This window comes from Pristiophorus japonicus, chromosome 16, assembly GCF_044704955.1.
Source record: "Pristiophorus japonicus isolate sPriJap1 chromosome 16, sPriJap1.hap1, whole genome shotgun sequence".
In the NCBI taxonomy this organism is placed as follows: Eukaryota; Metazoa; Chordata; class Chondrichthyes; family Pristiophoridae; genus Pristiophorus; species Pristiophorus japonicus.
This window is the reverse complement of record NC_091992.1, coordinates 115,251,571-115,277,792: the sequence shown is the minus strand read 5'-3', so window position 1 is coordinate 115,277,792 and position 26,222 is coordinate 115,251,571. Positions and strand designations below refer to the sequence as shown.

The following is a 26,222-nucleotide window of genomic DNA, read 5'->3' as shown; positions in this document are numbered from 1 at the left end:
CCTCACCCCCCTCCCTTCTCCCCTCACCCCCCTCCCTTCTCCCCTCACCCCCCTCCCTTCTCCCCTCACCCCCCTCCCTTCTCCCCCTCACCCCCCTCCCTTCTCCCCTCACCCCCCTCCCTTCTCCCCTCACCCCCCTCCCTTCTCCCCTCACCCCCCTCCCTTCTCCCCTCACCCCCCTCCCTTCTCCCCTCACCCCCTCCCTTCTCCCCTCACCCCCTCCCTTCTCCCTCACCCCCTCCCTTCTCCCCTCACCCCCCTCCCTTCTCCCCTCACCCCCCTCCCTTCTCCCCTCACCCCCCTCCCTTCTCCCCTCACCCCCCTCCCTTCTCCCCTCACCCCCCTCCCTTCTCCCCTCACCCCCCTCCCTTCTCCCCTCACCCCCCTCCCTTCTCCCCTCACCCCCCTCCCTTCTCCCCTCACCCCCCTCCCTTCTCCCCTCACCCCCCTCCCTTCTCCCCTCACCCCCCTCCCTTCTCCCCTCACCCCCCTCCCTTCTCCCCTCACCCCCCTCCCTTCTCCCCTCACCCCCCTCCCTTCTCCCCTCCCCACCAACAGAGACGCGTGGGGGGGGCGTCCCAGCACGCTGTTGGAGGACTCCTGGTGCTGCAGTCAGTAAGTAGAAAATGTTTTATTTATTGATTTAAAAAAAATATATTTTTAATTAATTTTTTAAAATTTTACTGATGTATTTATCATTTATTATTGATGACTCTTTTTTTTGTAAAATTGAAGTGGTTAATGTTTGTAAACTTCCCTTTAAACCCTCCCCCCCACCCCCTCCATTTCCTATGCCTGATTTTCTAAGTGTAGACAAGGTTTTTCTGAGCGTACAAAAATCTACACTTACTCCATTCTAAGTTAGTTTGGAGTAAGTTTTCACTGCCTAAACTTTCAAAACGGGCCTAAGTGGCCGGACGCGCCCCCTTTTGGGAAAAAAAATCTATTCCAAACTGAAACTGTTCTAACTGACTCAAACTGGAGCAAACTAAATGCCGAGAATTGCAATTTCTAAGATACTCCATTCTAAACCAGTTGCTCCAAAAAAACAGGAGCAACTCAGACCGAAACCTGTCCCCATAAGCTTGGCAAAATATAAAATGTGTTACTAAACATGCTAACAAGATTTTCATAACCTCAATTCGAGTGTGGTCTCATTGACAGCCAAAGGAAGCAGGACAGTAATAACACATCTTTTCCTGAGCAGCATGAGACAGAGTGAATGCTCAATTTTATTGCTTTGAATCGTGGCGGTATCCATGCAGCACCCAACAGTTTAGTTTCTTTTGATATGTTATGTATTCCATACAGAAACATCAAACACAGTGCATGTAAGTGGAAAATGCAGCAAATGATTACATAGATTTACAGTACAGAAACAGTCCATATTGGCCCAACAGGTCTATGCTCTCCACGAGCCTCGTCTCACCCTATCAAACATCCTTCTAATCCTTTCTCCCTCATGTTCTTATATGGCTTCCCTTAAATGCATCTCTGCTGTTTACCACAACCACTCCATGTGATAGCAAATTCCACATCTCACCACTCAATGAATAAAGAACATAAGAACATAAGAAATAGGAACAGGAGTAGGCCACTCAGTATGATCATGGACTCGGCTCCACTTCCCCACCCGCTCCCCATAACCCATTATCCCCTTGTTTAAGAAACTGTTTATTTCTGTCTTAAATTTATTTAATGTGCCAGCTTGCACAGTTCTCTGAGGCAGCGACTTCCACAGATTTACAACCGTCAGAGAAGAAATTCCTCCTCATCTCTGTTTTAAATGGGCGGCCCCTTATTCTAAGATCATGTCGTCTAGTTCTAGTCTCCCCCATCAGTGGAAACATCCTCTCTGCATCCACCTTGTCAAGCCCCCTCGTAATCTTATACGTTTCGATAAGATCACCTCATTCTTCTGAATTCCAATGAGTAGAGGCCTAACCTACTCAACCTTTCCTCATAAGTCAACCCCCTCATCTCTGGAATCAACCTAGTGAATCTTCTCTGAACTGCCTCCAAAGCAAGTATATCCTTTCATAAATATGGAAGCCAAAACTGCACGCAGTATTCCAGGTGTGGCCTCACCAATACCCTGTATAGCTGTAGCAAGACTTCCCTGCTTTTATACTCCATCCCCTTTGCAATAAAGGCCAAGATACCATTGGCCTACCTGATCAATTGCTGTACCTGTATACTATCCTTTTATGTTTCATGCACAAGTACCCCCAGGTTCTGCTGTACTATCACTTTGCAATCTTTCTCCATTTAAATAATAACTTGCTCTTTGATTTTTTTTCTGCCAAAGTGCATGACCTCACACTTTCCAACATTATACTCCATCTGCCAAATTTTTGCCCGCTCACTTAACCTGTCTATCTTCTTCTGCAGATTTTGTGTGTCCTCTTCACTTTGCTTTTCCTCCCATCTTTGTATCGTCAGCAAACTTGGCTACATTACACTCGGTCCCTTCTTCCAAGTTGTTAATATAAATTGTAAATAGTTGGGGTCCCAACACTGATCCCTGCGGCACCCCACTAGTTTCTGGTTGCCAACCAGAGAATGAACCATTTATCCCGACTCTGTTCTCTGTTAGTTAGCCAATCCTCTATCCATGCTAATATATTACCCCCAACCTCGTGAACTTTTATCTTGCAGTAATCTTTTATGTGGCACCTTGTCAAATGCCTTCTGGAAGTCCAAATACACCACATCTACTGGTTCCCCTTTATCCACCCTGTTTGTAACACCTCAAAGAATTCCAGCAAATTTTTCAAACATGACTTCCCCTTCATAACTCCATGCTGACTTTGCCTGACCAAATTTTGTTTATCCAAATGTCCCGCTACTGCTTCTTTAATAATGGACTCCAACATTTTCCCAACCACAGATGTTAGGCTAACTAGTCAAAATTTCCTGCTTTTTGTCCGCCTCCTTTTTTAAATAGGGATGTTGCATTTGCAGTTTTCCAATCTGCTGGGACCTCCCCAGAATCCAGGGAATTTTGGTAAATTACAACCAATACATCCACAATCCCTGCAAGGGGATTTATCTGCCTTGAGTCCCATTATCTTACTACGTACCACCTCCTTAGTGATTGTGTTAAGGTCCCCCCCCCCCCCCCCCCCAATAGCCCCTTGACTATCCACTGTTGGAACATTGTTGGTGTCTTCCACCGTAAAGACTGATAAAAAATATTTGTTCAGAGTTTCTGTCATCTCCATGTTCCCCAAGAAGCTTCTCCTAAGTTCCTTATTGGATTTATTAGTGACTATCTTGTATTTATGGCCCCTAGTTTTGGTCCCCCCAACAAGTGGAAACAACTTCTCTACGTCTATTCTATCAAATTCCTTCATAATTTTAAAAACAGGTCACCTCTCAATCTTCTCTTTTCTAGAGAAAAGAACACCAACCTGTTCAGTCTTTCCTGATAGTTGTACCCTCTCAGTTCTGGTCTCATCCCTGTCGATCTGTTTCTCCAGTGTTTCTATGTAACAGGTAGTTGGGACACAAATCTTCACTCATGAGATTTATCACATCTCATGCCTGGCTATGCATAGCCTCTATTATATGTGCTGGTAAACTAAGTATTCTTAAGAAGGCTGAGATTGAAAGAAACAAAGGCAGGTATAGATTCATAGAATGGTTGCAGCATGGAAGAAGCCATTCGGCCCGTCGAGCTTGTGCCAGCTCTCTGCAATAGCACCTGAGCTAGTCCCACTCCCCCGCCCTTTCCCCGTAGCCCTGCAAATTTTTTTCTTTCAGGTACTTGCCCAACTCCCTTTTGAAAGAAGTGATTGAGTCTGCCCCCACCGCCCGTTCACGCAGTGCATTCCAGATCCTAACCATTCACTGTGTAAAAAAGTTTTTTCATATGTCGTCTTTGGTTCTTTTGCCAATCTATGTCATCTGGTTCTTGACCCTTCCTCCAATGGGAACAGTTTCTCTCGATCTACTCATGATTTTGAACACCTCTATCAAATTTCCTTTCAACCTTCTCTGCTCTAAGGCGAACAACCCCAGCTTCTCCAGTCTATCCCCGTAACTGAAGTCCCTTGTCCCTGGAATCATTCTCGTAATTCTGAACTCCAAGACCTTCACATCCTTCCTAAAGTGCGGTGCCCAGAATTGGACGCAATACTCCAGTTGAGGCCGAACCAGTGTTTTATGCAGGTTCATCATAATTTCCATGCTTTTGTATTCTATACCTCTATTCATGAAGCCCAGGATCCCGTAAGCTTCTTTGACTGCTTTCTGAATTTGCCCTGCCACTTTCATTGATTTGCGCACATATATCCCCAGGTCTCTCTGTTCATGCTCCCACTTTAGGATTGTACCCTTTAGGTTATATTGCCTCTCCTCATTCTTTCTATGAAAATGTATCACTTCGCACTTTTCTGCATTAAATTTCATCTGCCACATGTCCACCCATTCCACCAGCCTGTAATGTGATAGAGGATTCAAAGTACAGTGGAAAGGGCATCGGGGTGAATTACTTACCGTCAATGAGAAAGATTTCAGGGCAAGAATGATTGTGCAGGGGTTGGTACATAAGAACATAAGAAAAAGAAGCAGGAGCAGGCCATTTGATCCCTCAAGTCTGCTCTGCCTTTTAATAAGATCATGGCTGATCTGATCATGGATTCAGCTCTACTTCCCTGCCCGCTCCCCATAACCCTTTATTCCCTTATCGCTCAAAAATCTGTCCATCTCTGCCTTGACTATATTCAATGACCCAGCCTCCACAGCTCTCTGGGGCTGAGGATTCCACAGAATCTGTTTTAAATGGGTGGCCCCTTATTCTCTGCCCCCTAGTTTTAGTTTCCCCTATGAGTGAAAATATCTTGTGTGCATCCACCTTGTCGAGCCCCCTCATTATCTTTTATGTTCCGATAAGACCACCTCTCATTCTTCTGAACTCCAATGAGTATAGGTCCAACCTACTCAACCTATCTTCATGTCAACCCCTGTCGAAATCTCGACCTCCGCAAAGAATGACTCCGACACTTACAGCTCCGGTAGAAGTTTCTTTAATCCGCTTGCTAGCAAGGGGCAGGTTACACTCAGTCAAGGGCTAAGTGAACACCTCCGAAATGGTACAGCTTCACAAGATATTTATACAATAAAACACAAGTTATGGCCTCTCCCTGTGTATTGCTCTGTGTCTCAGTCAGTGAATACAGATAAAGAGTTAATTACTATATCCTGGTCCTGACATGATTTCCAGATATTTCCTTTTGTCAGGGTTATCAGTTGGCCAGTCGGCCATTACTCCATGAGAATGAGGTAATGGGCTATCACCTGTCTTGTATTGTGTCAGGATTGTTCAATTTCCTGGTCAGTTTATCTGTTTGCATCAAATGGATGAGGTCTCTACAAGAGATAGTGGCTGGTGGAATGGAGGACATAAGAAAGGTGGGGTGACATGGAACTGGTGTTGTGTAGACAATAGGAGAGCACCATGGGGGGTACTTGTCTCAGCATGACTTGTCTCCTAGCTGTCTGTTGGCCATCAGCCATCTCAAACCAGGTTTAGCTGTTTATGCAAGCTCACTGCTAAAAAGCAGAAAGTCCTGGAAAGACCAGGACTCCATTTTGATATATATTGCAAGGGGCACACAAATACCGTATGGTATCAGCTTAGATAAAAATACATTTCCACATTCCCCCATTTTGTCCTTCACAAGGACAATTCAATCCATTCTGATCTTGTACAGTCTCTCCATTTCCATTTCCACACAAGAGCCTTCAGCAGTTGTTGCTACCATAACTCTAGCCGTGGTCTCGGTAGGTAACATAGTTTCTCCCACCCTGGCACAGCAACACTTAACGACGACAAATAATAGATTCAGGGCGAAGACTATCAGCAGGAATATGATCAAACCCTGTACCACAGATTTCCCTAGGGATCCCAACCATCCCGATGCCCAACCCCACAAGGTGATACCGTCCTGGTCAACTGTCTGTTTATACTCTATCACCTTTTTCCTGATGTATTCAGCTAGACTGCCGATTTCTTCTGATTTACCTGGGATATACGTACAGCATTCTCCACCTATTAATGCGCATGTCCCTCCCTCCTTGGCTAGGGGATAATCTAAGGCCATACGATTTTGGAGAGCCACTGTTCGAATAGCTACCATTTTGTCATTTATCCCTTCAAAGGCTTGGGAAGTTGCGTTGGCTACTGATTCGACTAAGTTAGCCAGTTCCCGTAACTGCCATTCGGTCGATGCTATTCCATAGGGTGGCACCATTACCTTGAATATTCCGTTTAGCCACGTCAAATCCCGTTTAAATCTATGACTTCCATAGGCCTCCCTTAGAGTCCTTACTGATCTGATAAGGGGTACCACATATCCTAAGTAACAGGACCCTGTCCAGTTGGCAGGTAACCATGGGTAGGCTTTATGGCCACAAATAAAGTAGGTGCAATTATAGGGCGTCAGCTCCTGGTCCTTTCGCACTATCCCTACTCGAGTGGTCTCACCTTCCCACCCTTCACCTGGGGCTTTGTTATGGACCGTTGTCCAGCCAACGGTTGCTATCTTTCTCTCAGTGGGATTAGTTGTGGCTTGCCATTTAATCATTTGGGAACACTTGCTGCGTCCCATTTCTGGTCCTTTAGTTTCATTACTCACTCGGCATATTATACCTTCAGGATTTCCTATTCTGGGAGTAATGCTTAGGAAGGGAGGCTGATGGTTATTATCATAATTGGGCTGGTACCATCCCTGGAAGGCTGTAAGTTTATACCCTGCCGACCTCCATTCTGTTTGCTCCTTCGTTTCTGGCCCCTTAGTTAGGTTTGTCCTATTTTGCACTGTCAACCATTCTACCATTTCTGATTCGTTAAAGGGGACAGATCTCAGGGGAATACCCCCTTCGGAGTGGACAGGTACATGGGAACATATCCAACAACTCGACAAGTTTCTTTCTTGAGCATACCTATGACTCAGTGCCATAAATACGTTTACGTGCAATTCCCTTCGGTGGCGGGTCTGTACCCCTGGTGTAATCAATAATGCGAAGTAAAACCCTGTCGAGCCCAGCACCATCAGTCCCCATAGTCCATACAGTTCCTTATTCAGTCTTCCTTTTTCTGTTCCTCTGGTTCCTTCTTCCCTTCCTCTTGGTCGGGTGCCCGTTTGCAATGGGATGCGTGGATCCATGTTGGTCTTTCCTTTACCTTGATTGCAGTATTGGTCGCCAGCAAGACCTGGTATGGTCCTTCGAATCTTGGCTATAGACTGCTTTTTCTTTTAAAAATCTTGATGTAAACGAATTCCCCTGGCTCCAGGTTATGACACTTCCCTTCCGCTGGCTTGACTTGGGCTTCCTTTACCTGTGAATGAAAGCTGGAAATACATTTGGTTAGTGCAATACAATAATTCAACATATTTTCCTCCATTTTGTGGATGTCCATCTGTTTTTCAGTAAATGGTGCTGTAAAAGGTAGTCGTTGGGGACGTCCCATAACTATCTCATGCGGTGACAGGCCTGTTGTTCTGTTGGTTGCAGATCGCATTACCATCAAAGCTAAGGGCAGCAGTTCTGTCCATTTCAGTCCAGTGTCATTGCATAGTTTTGCCAGCTTATTTTTAAGCATTCCATTATATCTTTCAACAAGTCCAGCTGATTGTGGATGATAACTGCAATGAAAACGTTGATTAATCTGCAAAGCTTTACACATTTCTCTTATAACCGTTCCCGTGAAATGTGACCCGTTATCACTAGAAAGCTTAGCAGGAATTCCGAAGCGCGGTACGATTTCCTTTAACAAACATTTAGCAACAGTAGTGGCATCGGCCTTTTTACATGGAAAGGCTTCAATCCATCTAGTGAACACATCTACAATAACTAATACATACTTGAATCCCATACACATAGGTAATTCAATAAAATCCATTTGTAAATGTACAAAAGGCCCCACTGGATTTGGGTGGGAGGCAGACTCTACTTTTTCCGTCTTACCCAGATTCATTGTCTGACAAGTAACACAATTTTCACAGATTTGTTTTGCAATTGCCGAAATACCCGATGCATACCAAGTTGCCAAAATATAATCTGCCACCCCCCTTTGCCTGCATGTGTGAATGTATGAACACATCGGGCAATCCATGGAAGTAAGGATCTGGGCGCCACCACGCGGCCGTCGTGGTGAACCCATATTCCTTCTGGATTTTATAACATTGATCCTTCGTCCAGGTCACCACCTCCTCCGTACTGGCCTGTGTCTGAAAGGCCAGCACGTCATTAATAGTGGGTGGTGGGTCTGAGCAATTATTTTTCCTTAGTGGGAACAATGACACCTGCATCCCCACTTTTGACAGAGCTGCTGACTTAGCTGCATTATCAGCTCTGGCATTCCCAAGTGCCACCTCATTCAACTGGCCTGTACGTGCTTGGCATTTGATAATGGCAAGTTTCAAGGGGCATTGAATGGCTCGCAGGAGATTTTCCACTTGTTCTGCATTTTTGATACTGGTTCCTGAAGAAGTCAGGTACCCGCGAATCTTCCAAATTTGTCCATAGTCATGTGATACCCCAAAAGCATACCTGGAGTCAGTGTAGATATTAACTGTGTCCTTCAGCCAGAATACAGGCTCGAGTTAATGCAAACAATTCGGCTTGTTGGGCTGAAAAGGAGTCTGGAAGAGAGGCTGTTTCGACAACATTAAACTGAGTTACATTTGCATAAGCCGCTCTAGGTTGGCCCCTATCATTTCGTAGGGCTGATCCGTCAACATAGTACACTAGATCAGGGTTACACATTTACATCTGTTAAATTGATACGTGGTTTAGTCACTAATTCGGTTACCATTTCACATGAATGGGGTTCGCCGTCGTCTTCTGTGGGGAGTAGAGTGGCTGGATTTAAGGTAGTGCATCTTTTGATAAGGTTCGGATTTGATAACAGTTCGACTTCATATTTAGTGGTTCTTGTGGCGGTTAGGTGTTGGGTGGCACACTTAGTAAGTAAAATCTCGACAGAGTGTGGGATATACAAAATGGTCTGATGATTTAGAGTTATTGTCTGAGCCTGTTGCATAGCATAATAAGCTGCTGCCAACGAAGGAAGACATCCTGGTAGTCCGCGTGCCACTGGGTCTAGTTGGGTACTGAAATATGCTGCCTGTCCCCATGTAACTGAGTCAAAACAGATTGTGCAAAACCCGACTTGTGATGCACAAATAAGTTGAATAGCTTAGTGTAATCTGGTAATCCCAAGGCGGGTGCTGAAGTGAGGGACTGCTTAAGACTCTGGAAAGCATTCCGGGATACTTCATTCCATATCCTTTAAGCATTGTGAGAATATAGTAGATTCATTCACAACTCGTAGGTCATGGACAAACCTCCATTTGTGTGGGCTTCTGAACTGGACGAATCTGTGTGTTACACGGACTTCTCATTTATGCTTGTAGTGATTCACAGATCACAGAATGTAAAGTACTTGTTTTCTAATCTTATTAAAAGGCTTCCAAACTCAAGATTTTTCCAATACACCCAAAATGTTGATCAAGGAGATCACCTGAAATATCTCTCAATCCCAATTCAACTTTTGTACTGCCACTCTTTATCCAAAAAAATCCTCTTACTGATCTAGAAGCTTTTGTACCAAGATTTTATACCAAGGACAATGAGAGTGTACTCCCCCAGCCTGCACCTCGAGAGACCCACAAAGGCTTTTTTTAAAAAAAAAAGGCACTACAACTTTTAACCACCGGGACCATGTCTCAACAAACCTATCCTTTGTGCATTTCCTAGCTCCGTAACACCTCATCCGAATAAATCCACACCTACGCTTCTAACTTAAAATGTCTTAAACTTCCCACATGCAGGACAACACTATGAAGGGTTAAAAAACTTCACTTTGTTTGAAAAAGTGGGTGGAGCTAAAACAAACAGGCAGCTCCACAACCTTTCCAAACAGGTTTCCAGACATAAGGAAGAAACACAGAAGCACTCTCATTCAAAGACAAGACATTCACGCACTCATTCAAAGACAAGACAAGACATTCACAAAAGTCTCTCTCCATTCAATAAAGCTTTTTTTTTGCTAGCTTAATTTTTTTTTGAATCCATAAGTCACTATCAGGTTCTCTTTTTTTTTTTACATTTGATTTACTTTGTTAATTTTACATGGGCTTGAAGAATCGGAACTCGGGCCTTTTCTATTACTTTCCTTTTTTTTTTCTTCTACCTGGATCTCTGTTTATAAGACGCTCCTCGAGACATGTTCTCTCTAAATTAAATGAACCATCGGGTGGAAATGGCCTGTTTTCACCCTTAGTCCACTTTACCGGATTTTGTTTCTTTGGTCAATTGAAGACTGACCACAATTCTGGAGCATGACATAGGCTGGTGTGCCTTTTGTGGTATTTTAACTTGCTCCGGCACCCATTCTGGATGATTAAGATTTTCCACAGTTTCTGATCTCTCAATCCTTTCGGCCAACCGCGTTCTCTACGCCCACTTCTCCTGGCCGTTACGTGGCCTGAAAAGGCTCTTAATTCGGGCTCAGTCTGGGTGTGTGAGATATGTTGGCACGAACCAACCGTAGTTGATCAATCAGTCACTGTTTCTTTTCTTAATCAATCCTTGTGTTTTTTCCGAATCACAATTTTCCCGAGTGACTCTTCCCGTTTCTCTAATGGCAATCTCTCACAAAGGTATTGCACACAACAGTATACAAGGACAACAAACAATATTCCCGCGAGTACACAAATCATAACCTTACACCTTATCTAAACAAATTCTCAGTCTACGTTGTACGCCACTACAGACCGAGTCCTTAACTTATCCTAATAAAAAAACTGATAAAACTTATGGTTCCATACCCAAACTCTTATAACATAAGAACCTTTAATCGATTGCGCTTTCTTTTTTTTTCCTGTACTCATCACATAAGAACCCCTTCCGAATTAAAAACAATAAAAATCTTATCACATAAGAACCTGGAACCCTTTTCGATCGACTAGCGCTCCCTTACCTACTGAAACCTTCCCCGGTTTCGAGATTTTTCCAGAACCTGTTCTCTTCTGCTGGCGAGCTGAGAAAGAAATGGTTATAAAAAATACCTTTAGCTTTTAAATGCCGAGTCTTGTAGATTGCAGTACTTCCCCTGTGGACAACAGATTACATATGCAATTCAACAGTGAAGAAACCTCTTGTGAGCAAAAGGCTCACCTTGTTTGGCCACTGAAGCCTTTCACTGGAGAGGCACTATGCCTGTATCCGTTTTACTCACAGGACAGAGAGTATGCATCTCGGTGGAACCTCCAAGAAGTAACTGTCGAAATCTCGACCTCCGAAAAGAATGACTCCGACACTTACAGCTCCGGCAGAAGTTTCTTTAATTAGCACTTTCTTTTTTTTTCTACTCATCACATAAGAACCCCTTCCGAATTAAAAACAATAAAAATCTTATCACATAAGAACCTGGAACCCTTTTCGATCGACTAGCGCTCCCTTCCTCTCTTTTCTGGAATCAACCTAGTGAACCTTCTCTGAACAGCCCCCAATGCAAGTATATCCTTCCTTAAATACAGAGACTAAAACTATACGCAGTACTCTAGGTGTGGCCTCACCAATACCCTGTACAGTTGTAGCAGGGATTCTCTGCTTTTTTACTCCATCCCCCTTGCAATAATGGCCAACATTCAATTTGCCTTCCTGGTGGTTGCTTGCTGTACCTGCATACTAACTTTTTGTGTTCCATGCACAAGGATCTCCAGGTCCTTCTGTACTGCCCCACTTTGCAATTTTTCTTTATTTAAATTATAATTTGTTTTTCTATGTTTTTCTGCCAAAGTGGATAATCTCACATTTTCCCACATTCTACTCCATTTGTTAAATCTGCTGACACCCCCACTAACTGCCCCCCTCCAGGTTGAACAGTAGTGTTGTAGGGAGAAAAACTGCAAGGAAGCTTGATAACCCTGATAGGCTACATGGTTAAAGAAGTAACTTTTTTTTGCGTAATATTTAGTTTGTTATATTTACTAACAATTTTAAAGCTACTTGAGCTTATTTACTTCATTCTTTCAGAGAAATTACCTCTCTCCAAATCTGAGGCCGAAGCATGAAAACACATTCATTCAGGAGCGTTAGCTCTCCCAGCATTGTTTGCTGATTAACTGAGGCAGGGTCAGAATGGCAAGTGAATTCAGAGATGGGTCTTTACTTTGAAAATCTACAGAGACTAAATATATCTTGGCTCCAACAGAAAGTGCCTCCTACTCAATCACTGATTTATTTGTCCATATTTTCCATGCTTATGAGCTGGAGGGAGGTTTCCCAGTGATTGCTGAGTAACAGGCAGCTGTGTGGACAGGACGGAGTGTGTCCATTTATTACATTTAGGATCATCAACATTTTTGAGAGGAGACTGTAAAGCTATCAATATGAGTGAAAACACACAGTTGTAACTTAGGAATGTAGGAACAGGAGTAGGCCATTTAGCCCTTCGAGCCTGTCCCACTATTCAATGAGATCATGGCTGATCTGTGACCTAACTCCATATACCCGCCTTTGCCCCTTATCACCAGCGCGCCTCCGCAAGATCCTGCAAATCCACTGGTAGGACAAACGCACCAATGTCAGTGTTCTTGCTCAGGCCAACATCCCCAGCATTGAAGCACTGACGACACTCGACCAGCTCCATTGGGTGCGCCACATTGTCCGCATGCCCGACACAAGACTCCCAAAGCAAACGCTCCACTCGGCGCTCCGACACGTCATGCAAGCTCCAGCTTGGCAGGAGAAAGGTTTCAAGGACACTCTCAAAGCCGCCTTGATAAATTGCAATATCCCCTCCAGCACCTGGGAATCCCTGGCCAGAGACTGCCCTAAGTGGAGGAAGAGCATCCGGGAGGGCGCTGAGCACCTCGAGTCTCGTCGCCAAGAGCATGCAGAAATCGAGCGCAGATAGCGGAAGGAGCGTGCGGTAAACCAGATTCCCCACCCACCCTTTCCTTCAGCGACTGTCTGCCTCACCTGTGACAGAGACTGTAATTTCCATATTGAACTGTACAGTCACCTGAGAAGTCCCTTTTAGAGGGATTGCATATGATGATGAATACCTTTGGTTAACAAAAATCCATCAATTTCAGATTTAAAATTAACAATTGACTCTGCATCAACTGCTGTTTGTGGAAGAGTTCCAAACTTCTACCGCCCTTTGTGTAGATGTGTTTCCAAGCGTCACTCCTGAAAGGCCTGGCTCTATCTTTTAGGCTATGTCCCCTAGTCCTAGACTCCCCAACCAGTGGAAATAGTTTCTCTCTGTCTACCCTATCAGTTCCCTTTTAATATCTTGAAAACTGATCAAATCACCTCTTAACCTTCTAAATTCTAGGGAATGCAACCCTAGTTTGTGTAATCTCTCCTCGTAATTTAACCCTTGGAATCCAAGTATAATTCTGGTAAATCTACGCTCCACTCCCTCCAAGGACAATAAATCCTTCCTAAAGCATGATGCCCAGAACTGCTCACAGTATAGAAACATAGAAAATAGGTGCAGGAGTAGGCCATTTGGCCCTTCGAGCCTGCACCACCATTCAGTAAGATCATGGCTGATCATTCCCTCAGTACCCTTTTCCTGCTTTCTCTCCATACCCCTTGATCCCTTTAGCCATAAGGGATATATCTAACTCCCTCTTGAATATATCCAATGAACTGGCATCAATAACTCTCTGCGGTAGGGAATTCCACAGGTTAACAACTCTGAGTGAAGAAGTTTCTCCTCATCTCAATCTTAAATGGCTTACCCCTTATCCTAAGACTGTGTCCCCTGGTTCTGGATTTCCCCATCATTGGGAACATTCTTCCCGCATCTAACCTGTCCAGTCCCGTCAGAATCTTGAGTTTCTATGAGATCCCCTCTTTGTTCTCAGGCCCAGTTGATCCAATCTCTCCTCATATGTCAGTCCCGCCATCCCGGGAATCAGTCTGGTGAACCTTCGCTGCACTCCCTCAATAGCAAGAACGTCCTTCCTCCGATTAGGAGACCAAAACTAACACACTATTCCAGGTGAAGCCTCACCAAGGCCTTGTACAACTGGTAAGACCTCCCTGCTCCTATACTCAAAACCCCTAGCTATGAAGGCCAACATGCCATTTGCCTTCTTCACCACCTGCTGTACCTGCATGCCAACTTTCAGTGACTGATGAACCATGACACCCAGGTCTCGTTGCACCTCCCCCTTTCCTAATCTGCCACCATTCAGATAATATTCTGCCTTTGTGTTTTTACCCCCAAAGTGGATAACCTCACACTTGTCCACATTATACTGCATCTATTATGCATTTGCCCACTCACCTAACCTGTCCAAGTCACCCTGCAGCCTTTTAGTGTCCTCCTCAGCTCACACCGCCACCCAGTTTAGTGTCATCTGCAAACTTGGAGATATTATACTCAATTCCTTCATCTAAATCATTAATGTATATTGTAAAGAGCTGGGATCCCAGCACTGAGCCCTGCGGCACTCCACTAGTCACAGCCTGCCATTCTGAAAAGGACCCGTTTATCCCGATTCTCTGCTTCCTGTCTGCCAACCAGTTCTCTATCCACGTCAGTACATTACCCCCAATACCATATGCTTTGATTTTGCACATCAATCTCTTGTGTGGGACCTTGTCAAAAGCCTTTTGAAAGTACAAATACACCACATCCACTGGTTCTCCCTTGTCTACTCTATTAGTTACATCCTCAAAAAATTTCAGAAGATTTGTCTAGCATGATTTCCCTTTCATAAATCCAAGCTGACTTGGACCGATCCTGTCACTGCTTTCCAGATGCGCTGCTATTTCATCTTTAATAATTGATTCCAACATTTTCCCCACTACTGATGTCAGGCTAACTGGTCTATAATTACCAGTTTTCTCTCCTCCCTTTTTGAAACAGTGGTGTTACATTAGCTACCCTCCAGTCCATAGGAACTGATCCAGATTCGATAGACTGTTCGAAAATGATCACCAATGCATCCATTATTTCTATGGCCACTTCCTTAAGTACTTTGGGATGCAGACTATCCGGCCCTGGGGATTTATCAGCCTTCAATCTCATCAATTTTCCGATCACAATTTCCCGCTTTATAAGGATATCCTTCAGTTCCTCCTTCTCACTAGACTCTCTGTTCCCTAGTATTTCTGGAAGGTTATTTGTGTCTTCCTTTGTGAAAACAGAACCAAAGTATTTGTTTAACTGGTCTGCCATTTCTTTGTTCCTCATTATACATTCACCTGAATCTGACTGCAAGGGACCTACGTTTGTTTTCACTAATCTTTTTCTCTTCACATATCTATAGAAGCTTTTTCAGTCAGTTTTTATGTCCCCAGCAAGCTTCCTCTCATACTCTATTTTCCCCCTCCTAATTATAAACCCTTTGTCCTCATCTGCTGTATTACAAAATTCTCCCAGTCCTCGGGTATCCCAGGTGTGGTCTAACCAGGGCTTTGTATAGCTTATAGCATAACTTCTACCCCCTTGTATTCTGGTCATCTAGATATAAAGGCCAGCATTCTATTAGCCTTTTTGATTATTTTTTATACCTGTCCATGACGTTTGTGCATGGATCCCTAAGTCTCGTTGGACATCCACTGTTTCTAGCTTTTCACCATTTAGAAATACTCTGATCTATCCTTTTGCGCTCCAAAGTGGATGGCCTTGCACTTGCCTATATTGAAATCCATTTGCCATAGTTTGCCCATTCTCTTGATCTATTAATATCTTTGTAATTTATGCATATCCATTGAAGCACAAAACCTACATATAATTTTTTTATTATTTTACTTCTAAATGCAGCTAGCGTAAAAATATTCTAGTTTAAAATCATTCAAACCTAGGATCTAGAACGCATACAGTATATATGATGGAGATCATGTTCAGTGTATATTTGTATACTAATTATTTCCATCCTGTATTTTTAATGAGTATCCGTTTCACTGGGACTTCTTATGGTCAACACTTTAATGTAGAAATGCTAGTCATTAAACTGGAGGGCTAACCACCCAATCCATTGGCCGTGCCTAGGCCCTAAGCTCTGGAAATCCCTCCCTAAACCTCTCTGCCTCTCTACCTGTTTCCTCCTTTTAAGATGCTATTTAAAAACTACCTCTTTGACCAAGTTTTTGGTCACCTGTCCTAATATTTCCTTATATGGCTCGTTGTCAAATTTTGTTTGGTAATCACTCTGAAGCACATTGAGATGTTTTACTATGTTAAAGGTGCTATATAAATGCAAGTTATTGTTCTATTATTACAAACACTTTCTGCATTTTTACTTTGATATGAAGACATTACCTTTGTTTCCGCTTAACACAGGCTGCATCTATCCCAGATTACAGGGGCCCCAATGGGGTGTGGACGTTATTGCAGAGTGGTAGGGCAGTGAGGTAAGAAAAAAACTTTCTACAGAGTCTGCACCATACAATATAGCTGTTAATTCTAACAGGACTAAACATATTATGATTTTTATGTGGTTAGGGTAAGGAAGTATATTAACTGATGAAATTAATGTTGTAGAGTGCTCCACAATTTTAGATATAGCCATAGGTGCCATGTAAATGATTAAAAACAGAAATCATACCATGTTTATGGTGGCAAGCAGGAACTGAGTTAAACAAAAGGATAATGCAGTCCATTCAAAGTAAAATTATACTCAACCTTTTTGGTTTATATCAATCTGTGAAGTTTTAGTCCCTGCCATGATTGATGTTGGCAGGCAATATAGTTGAATTTGCAGTAAATTACTATAGCTGCTGCCAGCCCTCCTGGCAAGACCTATTTAATGTAATTTGCAAATAAGGATTTTCTTTCACTGCCTATGTAAATTACACCAAGAATAGTGTGCGAGGGTAGGCCCCAATGAAGCCACTTGAAGGGCAATCAGTCAGACAAGGGGGTTGGCCAAGAGCAGCGTGCTTTTCTCACTCCTGCTGGTAAAACGCTTGCGGATTAATAGATGGGTTCATCAACACAAGGAGAAGCTAAATGCTCAGAGCCACATTGCAAAGCATTCCTGCACTCATAACAGTTCAAACGAATCTTTTGATGGTTTTGTAAAATTAAAGCACTTCAACTATTCATATCAATGTGTTATGTGCCAGTGTGTGTTTACCTGTCGCTGTTACTAATTGGGTTGTGTGTTATTTGCCAATGTGCATTTACCCATAAGAGTCACTGAATGGATTTCAGGTCTCCAGCCAATACTTCCTCTCGCCCCATACTAAAATGTGACGAGTAGTATATTTATTCTGCTGAAGTGCATGTATTTGTCTTTTGTTATAAAGCACAGCAGACCTCAGTGAGGCAGAGCCCACCCTGACTCACATGTGCATCACACAACTTTACAAAGAAAAATTGGTAAGAACTATGATTTTTATTCCACTGTATTAATGCGACTGATCCTCCAAACATTGTTATTGGGGTAAATGTTGGATTTAATGAAACAAAGAAATAAGAAATTGTGTTTGACCTAATATTTAAACAGAATAATTAAATTGCTATAATTTTCTGCTAAGTGAACATAGTGTGGAATTTTCTCTGATTTAGTCAAATTTGTAAATTTAAAAAAAATCATTAAACTGGCATAAAGAGGTGCATGTTTAGCTGAGTTTTAAAATTATGATGATTGTAAAAAATTTTTAATTAAAATGAACACAGTTTTAGTTAAATTGAGTACCACAGATGCAGTAGATGTTAATTCTTGAATCTCATTTTCTGGCTTTGTGCTGAGACATTGTCATGTTATAGACTAGGTACAGCACCTAACCCTCCTGTAAACAATAGCAAAATGATCAGATTAACGAAGAATAATATCGTATTAATGTATTACAGGCAGAGGAAGATCATCATAGAATCATTAGAATGATGCAGCTCAGGAAAAGGCCATTTGGCATGATGCATGTGCCGGCTATTTGAAAAGAGCTGTCCAATTAGTCCAACTCCCTGTTCTTTCCCCACAGCCCAGCAAATTTTTCCTTTTTTTGATTATTTATCCAATTCCCTTTTTAAAGTTAGTATTGAATCTGCTTCCACCACTCTTTCAGGCATTCCAGATCATAACAACTCGCTGTGTTTTAAAAATAAGTTTCCACATGTCACCTCTGGCTCTTTTGCCAATCACTAACTCTCTGCTCTGGTTACCAACCCTTCTGCCACAGAAAATAGTTTCTCATTTACTGTATCAAAACCTTTTAAGATTTTGAACACCTCTATAAAATCTCCCCCTAACCTCCTCTGCTGTAAAGAGAACAACCTCAGTTTCTGCAGCTCTCCACGGAACTGTCGTCTTTCATCCCTCATACAACTCTAGTAAATCTCCTCTGCACCCTCTCTTAGGCCTTGACATCTTTCGCAAAGTGTGGTGCCCAGAATTGGCCACAATACTCTAACTGGGGCATAATCAATGTTTTATACAAGTTTAGCATAACTTCTTTGCTTTTGTACTCTATGGGCTAGAAATTCAGTTTTTTTTGGTCATATCGGTTTTTACCACTAAAAAGTCGGCATATTTTTTAAAGGGGTGAAATTGGCAAAAAAATTTGCCCGACGGTAAAAATCGGCGTTGCACGAGGGTTCGCGGTGGAAACCGCAGTCCTCGCCAACTTTAGCCCGAGTCCTATCACCGCCAAAAAAACAGGCCCTGGAAGTGGAGAGAAAACACACAAAAATTGCAAAAGTAAAAAATCAGAAACCAATAAATCGCTGAAAAAGAATTAAAAAATAAAAACTTCAACTTACGTTTTTCGTAGGTCTTCTGTTTCTGGGGCTTCAACGCAGGCTTTTATCAGGCGATTTTTTTCCACCTGAGTATGGGTTCGCCAAACGGCCAATTTTAAGCGGTGCGGTTTTTTTGGCATTACATGTCGTCTAGCTGCTTTTCAGCGCTATTTCTAAACCGACATTCGTTAATTTTGCCCAATTTAGGTTTGTACCTTTTAGCGGCAAAAAAGACGCAATATCGCCAAAAGAACGTGCGCAAGGCTGGCCAATTTCTTCTCTCTTTCCTCCCTCCCCCCCACACCAGCCTCTATTTATAAAGCCAACAATCCCTTCTAACTTTTTAACAGCCTTCTCAACTTGTCCTGCCACCTTCAAAGATTTGTGTACCTACAACCCCAGGTCTCTGTTCCTGCACCCCATTTAACATTGTGCCATTTAGTTTGTGTTGCCCCCTCATGTTTTGTACCAAAATGAATTGCTTCACACTACACTCTGCTAAATTTTATTTGCCTTTTGACTGCCCATTTCACCAGTCTGTCTTTTTCCTCCTGGAGTCTGTTACTATCCTCCTAACTGTTTACTACATTTCTGACTTTTGTGTTATCTCTAAGGCTTTAAAATTGTGCCCTGTATTACCAAGTCCAGGTCATTAATATATTTCAAAAAGAACAGTAGTCCCAGCACTGACCCCTAGGGGACACCACTGCACACTTCCCTCCAGTTTGAAAAACAATCATTCGCCACTACTCTCTGCTTTCTGACCCCTAGCCAATTTCATATCCATGCAGCAACTGCTCCTTTAAATCTCATGGGCTTCATGATTTCTAAAAAGTCTATTACGTGGTACTTAATCAAATGTCTTTTGAAAGTCCTATACACATCAACCACACTACCCTAATCAACCCTCTCCATTACTTCATCAAATAACTCAATCAAGTTAATCAAACAGTCGTTCATCTAGTTTGCTCAGCCAATTTCTCCTTTATGTTCTGCAGGACAGGTGTCCAAACTGAGCTCAGAGTGCAGCCCCCAAGCTCTAACACTCCAGCCCTCCAAGCCCAGTCAACTCAGTGAAATACACGCTTCTATCTCCCCCTCATTGGTTTGTCCTGCTTGAATTTTGTAGGCCAAGAGGTTTGGAAAGGGCTGTTCGTACTTTTTGTCCTAAATCGAAACAGCAACATTTATTCGTACTGGCAGGTTGACATTATATGCAAATTAATGTAGAATTCAACTTCACATGTGTTCCCTGATACTCCATGGCTCTATGCTGCCCACGGAGAAAAACGCTTGGGCACCCCTGCTGTAAAATCTTTCCATATCATTTTAATAACCATGAATTCTTTCAGATGTCAAGAAAAAATTGAAAGATTTTTTCTGAAATGAAGTTCTCAATAAAAGATTGACCTATGCTGAACAAAATTTCAGCGAGTGTTGAATCCTTCACTATGGCAGGCCGTGTCAGTTGCATTGCAGATCCTTGTCATTTCTGTGTTCAGAGACCACTCTGGATGAAGTTCCAATGCCACAATTAAAATTCCCCTGTACCCAAAGTAAAGCTTTCCTTGCTGACATATGCAGGTCAGAGGAGAATAAAGGAACAGCCTGAAATGTAACTGAACAGGAAACAAATGCACTCAAGTTTCTGTTAAACACATGCTGGGAATATAAAAGCAACAGATGACAATGTGGACCAGCTGAGGTTAAGACAAACAATGAAGTATGAATTGGACACAGAAAAAAAAACAGCGACACACACCTTTCTCTCCAGTAATTAGTGGAGAATGATAAACTCTCTGCTGTAGAAAGCTGCAATTGTTAAAATAATGGGCTCTGAGTGTACTCAACAGAGACTTGTTAAATGCATAACTATTCAACACACCCATTTTTGGTAGTCTGTCTGAGTTTTTAGTTTATTCTTTTCTTTATAGAAAAAGGGAATTCCCCCATGCTTTGGCAGGAAAGCTAGTACCTAACATTTTAGTGGAGCAGTATAAAATGCCGCATACTTCAAGATGTAACTGAAGGCTTCTGCACAATTGTCCCATTAATCCTTATCTGGTTCTTGATCACTGCTGGTTCACATTGGGCCTAAAATTCCGGCCTCGCCGGGTCCGTACAAAGTGTGCAAGTGCAATGCACATGCGCTGAAAACCGGCTTTTCCGATCGGTCAAAGATTTCTCTTGACCGATGCTCTGCATCCCTGGGAGAAGGACATCTGTGTGGGAGAGATTTGGTTATTTGCCCATCTCATGCCCAACCAATGTCCTTCAAACTTTTATGCCTGGTGAAAGCAGGCACATCGCCTACTTTTACCAGCATAAGAGTTTTAAAGCATAAAAAAATTAAATTTAAATTCACATGTTTAGAGTAAAAACTCTGTCCATTAAGGTAAGTTTATTTTTAACACTATTGAAACGCATTAAAAAAAATTTTTTTTTCCCAAAACAGTTAATTGCATTTAATTTCAATTAATTTTAAATATGTGAGGTGTTTTATTTATTATGCTGTGGTGTTTTAGGGGGTTTTCTCATTGATAGTAATGGGAACTCGTATAAACGGAGTTTCCATTGTTATCGATGAGAATACGGCATCATGATTGGTTATCCAGGGCAACATGACTCCAGCTTGGACTTGCGTACCTGAAAAGCATCTCCCTGTGCGCAGCATAGCGAGTCTACTCCTTTGACCGGGATCTTGCGTTCCTCCGAGACCACTGGGTATTTTTGTAGATTTTTTTTGGGTCTGATGCGTTCGTACGAAGGAAGTCTCCGACCTCAATTTTAGGCCCATTGTGTTTATGTTGGTATGATTTACCGTCTGTTTCTTTCAACATGGTTCAGTTTAATTCAGTAATGACCAGTTAATTCTAATTATAGCTCATTAATTTTCATGATGCAATTAAACTATGTCCTGTAAGCAGTGCTCACTTCCTCATAGGATAAAAATCACTCCATACTGATAAAAGTTTCCACGGTATTTTAAATGTATCTAATTTTCCTCAATTATTGATTTGCTATTTTTCTGCTTGCAGTTTACTGAAATGCTGCTGGTTGTTTTCTCTTTTTTTGATTTATTAAGAACTGTCAGTTTCTTAAAAAAAAATTAATCAGAAAGCCAAGAAGCCATGGGATGTAGCAAATTATGCAGTTTAACCTGCAATCTAATGGGTACATTTTCTGAAGCACATGACATATGACATTGTAAAAGAATGGTTAATTCCTCTCTTTTCCCCCCCCCCCCACCACCTCAATCCTGGAGAAATCCTGAGCTAGCACAGAAAAGCGCCTGAGGTGGACTGGAAAAATAGATTCCAGTATGGGATGGTTGATCAGCAGTGGCAGACATTTTAAGGAGATATTTATTAACTCGCAACAAAAATATATCCCAATGCGAAGGAAAGAATGTAAGAGAAGGGACAACCATCTATGGCTAACTAAGGAAATAAGGGATGGTATCAAATTGAAATCAAAGACATACAATGTGACCAAGTCTTGTGGGAGGCCAGAGGATTGGGAAATTTTTAAAAGCCTACAGAGAACGACTTTAAAAAAAAAAAAATGATTGAGAGGGAGGATAGATTATGAAAGTAAACTAGCATGAAATATAAAAACAGTAAGAGTTTCTACAGGTACATAAAAAGGAAAAAAGTGGCTAAAGTAAATGTTGGCCCCCTGGAGGATAAGACTGGGGAGTTAATAATGGAGAACAGGGAAATGGCAGAGACGTTGAACAAATATTTTGTATCAGTCTTCATGGTAGAAGACACGAAAAACATCCCAATAGTGGATAATCGAGGGGATATAGGTAGGGAGGAACTTAATAGTCATATCACTAATGAAGTAGTACTAGATGAAATAATGGGAATAAAGGCGGAAAAGTCCCCTGGACCTATTGGTTTACACCCGAGGTCTTAAAAGAAGTGGCTGACGAGATAGTGGATGCATTGGTTGTAATCTACCAAAATTCTCTGGATTCTGGGGCGGTCTCAGCAGATTGGAAAACCGCAAATGTAACGCCCCTTTTTTTTTAAAAAAAGGAGGCAGACAAAAAGCAGGAAACTATAGACCAGTTAGCCTAACATCTGTTGCTGGGAAAATGCTGGAGTCCATTATTGAGGAAGCAGTAGCCGGCCATTTGGAGAAGCATGATTCAATCAAGCAGAGTCCACATGGTTTTATGAAAGGAAAATCATGTTTGACAAATTTGCTGGAGTTCTTTGAGGATGTAACGGACTGGGTGGATAAGGGGGAACCAGTGGATGTGGTGTATTTGGATTTCCAGAAGGCATTCGATAAGGTGCCACATAAGAGGTTACTGCACAAGACAAAAGCTCACGGGTTTGCGGGTAATATATTAGCATGGATAGAGGATTGGCTAACTAACAGAAAACAGAGTCGGGATAAAGGGGTCATTTTTTGGTTGGCAAACAGTAACTAGTAGGGTGCCGCAGGGATCGGTGCTGGGTCCTCAACTATTTACAATCTATTAATGACTTGGATGAAGGGACCGAGTGTAATGTAGCCAGGTTTGCTGCTGATACAAAGATGGGAATGCAAATTGTGAGGAGAACACACAAAATCTGCAAAGGGATATAGACAGGCTAAGTGAGTGGCAAAAATTTGGCAGATGGAGTATAATGTGGGAAAATGTGAGGTTATCCACTTTGGCAGAAATAAGAGAAATGCAAATTATAATTTAAATGGAGAAAAATTGCAAAATGGGGCAGGACAGAGGGACCTGGGGGTCCTTGTGCATGAAACACAAAAAGTTAGTATACAGATACAGCAAGTAATCAGGAAGGCAAATATAATGTTTGCCTTTATTGCAAGGGGAATAGAGTATAAAAGCAGAGAAGTCCTGTTACAACTGTACAGGGTATTGGTGAGGCCACACCTGGAATACTGCGTACAGTTTTGGTCTCCGTATTTAAGGAAGGATATACTTGCATTGGAGGCTGTTCAGAAACGGTTCACTAAGTTGATTCCAGAGATGAGGGGGTTGACTTATGAAGATGGGTTGGGCCTATACTCATTTGAGTTCAGAAGAATGAGAGGTGATTTTATTGAAACATATAAGATAACGAGGGGGCTCGACAAGGTGGATGCAGAGAGGATATTTCCACTCATCGGGGAAACTAAAACTAGGGGACAAAGTCTCAGAATAAGGGGCTGCTCATTTAAAACTGAGATGAGGAGGCTGGGTAATTGAATATATTTAAGGTGGAGATAGACAGATTTGGGAGCGACGGGGAGCGGGCAGGGAAGTGGAGCTGAGTCTATGATCAGATCAGCCATGATCTTATTGAATGGCGGAGCAGGCTCGAGGGCCAAATGGCCTACTCCTACTCCTGCTCCTATTTCCTATGTTCTTATGAAGTTTTAGTTGAGGGGGAATGTGTCTTGGGCCACTTTTTATTCACTGTAAATCAATTGGTTAGTTCCTGCCTTTTACAAATTGATTTATGAACATTATACTTTGTTAAAATATTTTTTTAAACTCAGGTAGGCATTTGATTGAGTGCCTTTCACTCACTTTTTATAACCAGATCAAAGTGCTGTGAGATAATAAACGCAGCTTTAGAAGTATTCTTGTTATATATCTTCCTCCAGGTGCAACATGTGGTGTCTCAGAATTGTGATGGATTACATTTACGTAGCAGTTTACCCAGGAAGGCACTTTCAGAACTCCATGGAAATATGTACATAGAGGTAAGGTATCGGAGGATGCTGGCATGGAACTTAAGAATGTTATAGCAACATTCATCTCACTATTGGAAAGTTAGGATGGAGCCATGTGAAACATCATTTACAATTGTTTTTTTTGCTTTTTGAGAATAGTTGCTGATGTCAGACATTACTAAATGTGTTCTGGTTTCTGATGCCATTTTTTTAGTTTATGCCTTGTTTCCTGTGGCAAGTTTTTAAAAAAGCTTACAACATTTTTTGGAATTTCTTTTTCTGTCAAATTTTTCCCCTTCTCCTGAGGGTATTGACTCCTTACTTGGGGTAGAGCCATAGTTACTGGTCATCTTTAGTACCTTGCCAAGTGACCCTTATTTATATGAGTCGTAACTGTAAAGAGTCAATGCCTTCAGGAGAAGGAGAAAAATGGGCTAGAATTTTTTTCCCCCTAAATATGTCCTCACTCAATGTCCCCACACACACACTTCCAATATGATCTCTGAATGGCGACCAGGCCAATGACTTGACTGAGATCAACTAACTTAGCACATATTGGGATTGAACTCAGGACCGTCCTGGTCTGCGTGGCTCAGCTACTTACTGGAAAAAATGATTGTGCCATTGAGGGGGGGGTTGCTTGGCTCATCAGAATGTTCAAAATTCTGCAATGCAAGAATTCAAAATACTGCATTTCCTTCGTTTTTGTTGACTTACTTTAAAAGAGGAAATTTTGAGCCAAAGTGTTCTGAGAAGGGCAATGCAATAAGAGTTTCTCAAGTCTGAGTAATACTGAGCTACTTACAGTTTCCAATCTTCGGGATTTTCCACGTTATAGACACACATTGAGCAGGTTCTTTCTTGGGAGGTCTTTCTTGGGAGGACCTGTTGAGGTCTTGAAAATTATGAAGGGGTTTGATAGGGTGGATGTGGAGAAACTGTTTCCTCTTGAGTTAGATCAGAACAAGTGGACATAATTATACGATAGCCAGATCAAATCAAGAATTAGGCGGAATTTCTTTACACAGTGGTGATAATGTAGAACTCACTGCTACATGGAGTGGTTGAAGTAAATAGCACAAACACATTTAAGGGGAGATGTGATGCATACATGGAGAAGGAAATGTAGGGATAATGGCCCCAAGTTTCCACACGCGGCAAAACAGGCGCCCCTCCGAGCTGGGCGCCCGTTTTTCGCGCCGAAAACGGCGCCTGAAAAAAAACGCGCTTTTCTCGAGCGCCTTGCAGCTCGATGTCTGCTTGGCGTGGCGCACAGGGGGCGAAGCCTACCACTCGTGCCGATTTTGTAAGTAGGAGGGGGCGGGTACAATTTAAATGAGTTTTTTTGGTGCCGGCAACCCTGCGCGTTGGAGTGTTCGCGCACGCGCAGTCTGAAGTAAACATTGGCACTCGGCCATTTTAAAAAGTGCTGCAGAAAAAGTGAAAATTTGTTTATTGAACCCTTGCAAAGGCTTGCATTTTAATTTTCTTGATATTTCTGTGTGTGAGGGAGTGCATTCTGTAATTAAAGATGGACTGTGATAAACTGGACACATGCACTTGTTTGAGACTATTCAAATTCTTTGTAGCTGTTCAATTTTTAAAATTTTTTAATAAAACCACATTGCCCTTCCATGATCAGCACTGAGGCTTCTTCCAGCTTTCTCTCCCTGCCGTTGGTCGGGCCTGACGGCAAACCGCTGCCTCAAGCACTGAGGCTTCTTGCAGCTCCCTCCCCCTGCTGTCGGTCGGTCCCGACGGCAAACCGCTGCCTCAAGCACTGAGGCTTCTTCCAGCTTTCTCCCTCCCC

At 42.4% G+C, this 26,222-nt stretch overlaps 1 protein-coding gene across 1 annotated transcript in view; it reads left to right on the top strand.

Moving 5' to 3' along the window:
• sirt7 (sirtuin 7) overlaps positions 1-26,222 on the top strand; it is a 56,688-nt gene that overhangs the window by 17,525 nt on the left and 12,941 nt on the right. Inside the window, exons 4-6 of the mRNA XM_070857733.1 lie at positions 16,328-16,398; positions 17,296-17,368; positions 24,344-24,442. Of these exons, the coding sequence (XP_070713834.1) occupies positions 16,328-16,398; positions 17,296-17,368; positions 24,344-24,442 (243 nt within the window). The remainder of the gene's footprint in view (positions 1-16,327; positions 16,399-17,295; positions 17,369-24,343; positions 24,443-26,222) is intronic.